This window comes from Hyaena hyaena, unplaced genomic scaffold (assembly GCF_003009895.1).
Source record: "Hyaena hyaena isolate Hyena2069 unplaced genomic scaffold, ASM300989v1 scaffold_1310, whole genome shotgun sequence".
Taxonomy (NCBI): domain Eukaryota; kingdom Metazoa; phylum Chordata; class Mammalia; order Carnivora; family Hyaenidae; genus Hyaena; species Hyaena hyaena.
In genome coordinates this window covers 252,831-259,652 of record NW_024081920.1, presented here as the reverse complement: position 1 = coordinate 259,652, position 6,822 = coordinate 252,831, and the positions used below count along the sequence as shown (strand labels likewise).

Below are 6,822 nucleotides of genomic sequence, written 5' to 3'. Positions count from 1 at the left end.
TGATAAATTTTAATTTATAATCAGGCCCTAAAAGAGATTAACAACCTTAATGAATAATAAAATAGAATAATTACAACAATATGCTGTAATAAAATTATGTGAATATGGTCTCTTCTTTCTCTAAATATCTTATTGCACTGTACGCACTATTCTTATGATGATGTGAGATGATAAAATGCCTACATGATGAGATGGAGTTAGGTGACTGATGTAGGCATTGTGACATAGGGTTAGGCAGCATTAGGCTGCACTGACCTTCTGATGATATATCAGAAGGAGGATCATCTGCTTCCAGACCACAGTTGATCTTGGGTAACTGAAGCCACAGGAAGTGAAACCACAGGTAAGGGCGGACTACTGTAATTTTCCTGCCATTCAACAGCTAGTAACTGCTATCTCTGGTTATTCAAGCACAGGCGTTCTCTAGTTCATTATTCTGACCAAGTCCATTGTTTTTCTCCATCAGATGATTCCAGGCACCACCGAACTGCTGCCAAATCTGGACTCCCAGTTTGGGAATTGGGCACAATCATCTCTGTTATCAGAGCAGGAGCAAAGTCTCCAGTGACATTCATCCTCTCTGAAGGTTGCATTAAGAAAACAAAATTGGCCCTGAGAGGATGGCTAGTGAAGAGGGGGTGTGCAATTTGGAGTAGTCAATGCCCAGAAGTGTAGTGCTGATAAAGCACTTGGCTGGCAGAGTCAAAGAAGCTGAGAGCAAGCATGTTATCTTGGCTCTAGAGTTGCTGAAGGAGAAACAGATGCCTCACCCAGGGCATCAAAGCTTCCTTGAGGAACTGTCTCCCTCAGGATCCACTGTGTTTTTTATTCTTCTTTTATATCCATATTCAGTGCCTTGGTCGAGGTGCCACAAGTCAAGGTCTGGCAGACTGGAGCCCAGCAAATCTGTAGCAGGGTGGATGGTTGTTTACACTCGAGGACTCAGGTGTGTCTAAGAAAGGCTTCTTAAGCAGGAAAAACTGGGCAGGAGATTAGTACCTAATGAATGTATTTGAAGAATCCAGGAAGTAGGAGAGCAAGTCAAAAGGTAAGACTGGCTATTGCTCATGTGCATTTGCAGTTTTAGGAGAGGTCAGAGGTACAGAGTACCATTTCCTCAAAGTGAGCAGAGTGTCATCCTCAAAGGCTGCCCAGAAGAGCCCTGGGATTGTAAACTCATCTCTAGGTATAGACAGTGCACATGATGGGAACCCATGTACTGAGCTCTGTTCTCTGAAAAAAGCTATCTGATATTAACTAAAAATTATGTTAAAATGATGATAATAATATTCATGGTGATTTGAGGACGTCTTCTGTCTTATTCTCACATATATCCTACACACTTGCCAATATTATGAGCCAAAAAAGGAATTAGGCAAAATAATTTTCAAGAGAAGCCCTGAGGAGTAATATCTTTATAAGTGATAACTCGTGTACTCCAGGTCACTGCCTTTCGGTCACTGTTGTTTTTGGATGATAAGCTTAAGTTTGTCTCTACTTCAGCACCTCCATTAACATTTTGCTTCACTTAAGCCCGAAGTATCTTAAACCCAAAGAAAAGAAGACATTTTCTTCACTTAAGCTCAAGGGCTCAGATTCTGTGCCAAACACTTTAGATACATTTTCTTTTTTTTTTTTTTAATTTTTAAAATGTTTTATTTATTTCTGAGAGAGAGAGAAAGAGAGAGAGAGAGAGAGAGAGAGAGAGAGAGAAGCAGCATAAGCAGGAGAGGGTCAGAGAGAGACACACACAGAATCCGAAGCAGGCTCCAGGCTCTGAGCTAGCTGTCAGTACAGAGCCCGACATGAATCTCGAACCCACAAACCATGAGATCATGACCTGAGCCGAAGTCAGACACTTAACCAACTGAGCCACCCAGGTGCCCCAAGATACATTTTCTTGAGTAATCTCTGAAGTAGGACAATACAGTTCCCAGTTTTTTTGTGCTCAAAGTTTAGTAATGTGTCCAAAGTGATAGAGGTGGTAAATGACAGCTGTCATCAGACTTCCTCTGACTCCAGAAGAGTAGCCACTTGAGGGCAAGGTACTTGTGTCTACATCCAATAGACCCATTTATGGAAGATGGATTATGAATATCCAAAGTGAGAGGAATCTTTAAAATGAAGTAGCAGGAAAGTTGATCTAAAAGGGAAGACTTGGCATACTTGGGCAGGATGATGTCTCTGAGGATATTGACAGATTTGAGGGAGGGTATCAAGGAAGAAGAAAGTAAGTGTGCACAAATGCCAATCTAATGACAATTATTGCTCAAGTGATGTTAAAGGAGACCAGGAGAAGACTGTGACATGAAGAGCTAGGACACTGAGGGAGGTATATAAAGACTAGTAACTTAATAAGTTATAAATAGAATAGTATTTAATCACAGGATGAGGATATGTAAAGCAGTTCGGCTCTTCATTGTTAACTTTCCTAAAATGGGAGGAAGATGGTTTCAGTGTGGAAAGGCTCCTGTGATCTCTGTAGGTGGTTAGGGAATTCGTTACTTTAATTAAGTCTGTCAGAGAAAACTATGAAATGTAATTGTATTAATGGAACAGGATAGGTTGGGGGCCATGTGAATTTTGGAGGAACTTTGACATCAGATATGTTAGTGAAAAAAATATTTTTGATGTTTAGTGCCTAAAGAAAGTGGAATTGGGTGGCCATCATGTTGCTAAGTAATCAGTCTTAGGGTTCTTAGTAGAATGCCTCATCTTCTCCAGTCCCTGGTAAACTTTGCCTCCCATGTTCCCTACAGCACATCCTATCTACTGGGTACCTGAGCCCTGAGCACTAAAGCTCTTTCACTCTTCTTATAACATGCTGTGTGTTCTTTTTGGTTATTGCTAGTTTTATTTTTTTTATTTTTTTAAGAAATGTTTTCTCTGTCTCCATTAGGCATCTTTCCAATTTTTCTTGAGTAGAAATAATTTCCCTTTTGACAACTCTCTGTGGAACCCAATATACCACTAGCCCCTTGACACACATGCTTCAAATTTCTCCTAACAACATGGAATTATTCTTCCCTGCTAGTTTCACAAACTTTTCCTGAGCTTCTCAAATTTTTGCTTTTTGTTTTTTCAGTAGATGACTCCAAAATCTACCAAATAACTGAACTTGTCCTGTTTTTGTTTTCTTTTTCTCATTCCTACCATATGATTATGAAACCAATATTTTTTCTCTCCATATAACATTTATATCCATTTATCCTTTATAATCCCTCATGTTACTTGCATCCACTTAAAAAATACTACAATAGCCTTCAAAATGAGTTCCATGCCTTCTCTTTTGCCAGACTTTAGTCCATTCTTAACATTGGTTCTAGTTTGACAGCAATATAATATAAATCTGTTTATAATATAAATATTGTTTACTTTTTATTAAAATGACTATATTGAGTCTTCTAAGATGGAGAGGAACTTCTTTACATTTATATACAAGTTCCTTCAGAAATTCTGATCTGTTTCTATTCAGTCTTCACTCCAATAACCATCTGAAGAACCACCCTATCCTATTTTGCCCAATTATATTCATTTACACTTGGAATGGTGATATCTTCCTGCGCTTGTCTAGGAGCCAATCAGCACAGAGTGCTCAACTCAGCCCTTTGTTCCCATCCAGCTCATTCTTGTCGTTTGAGACCTAATTCAAGAATCGTCTTCAATAAATCTTCCCTGACGTCTTTGGGTCAGGCTACTTTCCTCTTTCTGTGTTTTGTAGGGCCTTATATTAAACTACTACTTTAATTTTAGCTTAATTTCCTAGATTCTAAATATTTGAAGGCAGTTTTTATATATTTCTCTACATTATAGAATGACCAGTTTTCCTTTTATAAACTATGTTTTCAATAAATATACAATGGTGAAAGAATAAGTTAATTGGCAAAATAATAAATACAGGTGGTAATTATATACAATAAGCAAAGAATGATTGGAAGGAGTCTATACAGTACAGTCAGAGCATTGCTGCTTCTTATAATACTGTCTGTACCCAAATTGTTTCAGGTTCTCATCTTCCCACTTAGACTGAAGACACCTCCATCACCACAATGTCTGTCTTCAATAACTCTGCCCAGTACCCTCGCTTCCTCCTGACAGGCCTCTCAGGCCTTGAAAGCAGATACAGCTTGATTTCCATCCCCATCTTCTTGGTGTATGCCACCTCCATTGTAGGAAACATCACCATCCTATTTATCATCAGAACTGAGGCTTCCCTCCACCAACCAATGTACTACTTTCTATCAATGCTGGCACTTACTGACCTGGGCCTGTCTACTACAACCTTACCTACCATGTTCAGTGTCTTCTGGTTCTATGCCCGGGAGATCTCCTTTAATGCTTGTCTGGTCCAGATGTACTTCATTCATGTTTTCTCAATTATTGAGTCAGCTGTGCTGTTGGCCATGGCCTTTGACCGCTTTGTAGCAATCCGAGAGCCCCTGCGCTATGCAGCCATTCTAACCAATGGTGTAATCACTGGGATCGGGTTAGCAATTGCTGGAAGGGCCTTGGCACTGGTCTTTCCAGCTTCCTTCCTCCTAAAGAGACTTCAATATCGTTCTGTCAATGTTCTCTCTTACCCATTCTGCCTGCATCAGGACCTTATAAAGACAACTGTATCCAGCCGTTGGGTCAGCAGCATCTATGGCCTCATGGTGGTCATCTGCTCCATGGGACTTGATTCAGTGCTCTTGCTCCTCTCCTATATCCTCATCCTTGGCACATTGTTGAGTATTGCCTCTAAGACAGAGAGGGTGAAAGCCCTCAACACCTGCATCTCCCACATCTGTGCTGTACTCACTTTCTATACACCAATGATTGGGCTATCTATGATCCATCGCTATGGGCAGAATGCATCCCCAATTGTCCATGTGCTCATGGCCAATGTCTACTTGCTGATCCCACCCCTCATGAACCCCATTGTCTACAGTGTCAAGACCAAACAGATTCGTGACATGATCCTCAAGAAATTCAAGAAACAGAAAGTTTAGGTGAAAGAGACTCTAAAATATTACTTTCCTCCCACTCCCCTTTATATTTATGAATGCATTTCATATTAATGTAGAATTTTGAATTTAAATATTACTAATAATATTTTGCTTAAAAATTTTTTCTAATGTTTGTTTAGTTTTTTGAGAGAGAGACAGTGAGAGCCATGGAGGGGCAGAGAGAGAGAGAGAGAGGGAGACACAGAAACAGAAACAGGCTCCAGGCTCTGAGCTGTCAGCACACAGCCCGAAGTGGGGCTCGAAATCATGAACTGGGAGATCATGACCTGAGCCGAAGTGGGATGCTTAACCAACTGAGCCACCCAGGTGGCTTTGCTTTTAAGATAGTAGATATAAACTTCAATAATAGTAAACTTTGTTGAACACCTGAAACTACATAACACTGTATGTTAACTACACTGGAATTAGAAAAAAAAAAAAAGGTGAGGTCGTTCTTTGGGAAGTGATTAGATCATGAAGGTGGAGGCCTCATGAGTGGGATTAGTGGCCTTGTAAAAGGGATCCTGTAGAGCTCCATTGCCCCTTCAACCACTGTGAGGACACAGTGAAAAGAGGGCCGTCTATGAACCAGGAAGTGGGCTTTCACCGGATACCAAATCTGTAGGTACATTTATCTTGAACTAATAGCCTTCAGGACTGTGAAATATAAATGCTTGTTGTTTGGAAAAATATATGTATAAACCCTGTATTTTCAGCATAGAGGATAAAGGCATGGTTTTATTTTGTATGTATGTTGACATACTAGGGAATATGGTCACTAAACCCAGGTTAAGCTATTTTTAGCAGGTGTATAACTTTAAAAAAAAAATAACTGGCAATAAATGTTTGTGAAACAGAGTCATCAAATCAACAATTTAATGAAGTTGTTCATTATCCTTTGGCAAGGTCCTCAACTTCTGAAGGAAATTTAGGTTTAAAGATGGCTTTTGATCTGTCAGTTACTGAAAGAGAGCTATTAAAGTCTCCAAATATCATAGTGGATTTGTCTATTATTTCTCCTTATCATTCTATCATTTTTACTCTGAATATTTTGATGGTCTGCTGTTAGGTGCATAGATATTAAGATTTGTTATGTCTTTTGGAAAGCACTTTATCAAAATATTATACCTTTATTTATCTTTGATAATTTTTCTTAGTTTAAACTATTTATTTTATGAAATTAATATAGCATCTTTAGCTTTCTTTTGATTAGTGTTAACAGGATGTATCTATCTCTATTCCACATATATGTGTGTGTGTATATATATATATACACACACACGTAACTGTGTACTTTAAATGGATGAATTGTATACTACTTTGCTTTTTGATTGGACTGCTCAATCCACTATCCATTACCTTCAATGGTAATATTGAGAATGGTATGGTGGATTTACATCTGCCATTTAATTTTTTGCTTTTTATATCTTGCGTTTTGTTTTCAAATTTCTCTGTTGCTTCTTTGCTACTATCTTTTGTATTAAGTTAATATTGCCCTATATAGCATTTTAACTTCCTTAACGACTTTTTCACTAGATATTTTTGATGGTTTTCCTCAGTGATTATAATAGGGCCTACCATAATCATCTTACCAAAATCAGCTTCACATGTACACTAGCTTAATTTCAGTGATATATAGCAATATTTAAACTATGACTCCAATATAACTGTATTCCATTTCCCCTTTATTTGTGGTGTTGTTATATACATCTATTAATGTTACAACCCCAACAATTATTCTTTTAATTATTAATTTATCATCTGTCAATATTTCTTTCATTTAAATTGTTGTTGTTGTTGTTATTTATTTTTTGAGACAGAGAGCACAAGCAGA

At 38.3% G+C, this 6,822-nt stretch overlaps 1 protein-coding gene across 1 annotated transcript; it reads left to right on the top strand.

The window, feature by feature from the left end:
• The first annotated feature begins 4,049 nt into the window (after positions 1-4,049).
• On the top strand, positions 4,050-4,991 carry LOC120224949 (olfactory receptor 51G2-like). The gene has a single exon (XM_039223186.1). It carries the CDS (start codon positions 4,050-4,052, stop codon positions 4,989-4,991), a length of 942 nt encoding a protein of 313 aa, XP_039079117.1.
• The last annotated feature ends 1,831 nt before the right edge of the window (positions 4,992-6,822 follow it).

Excerpts from the sequence above, each read along its gene's own strand:
- LOC120224949 (XM_039223186.1), top strand. The coding sequence starts at position 4,050 with ATGTCTGTCTTCAATAACTCTGCCCAGTACCCTCGCTTCCTCCTGACA.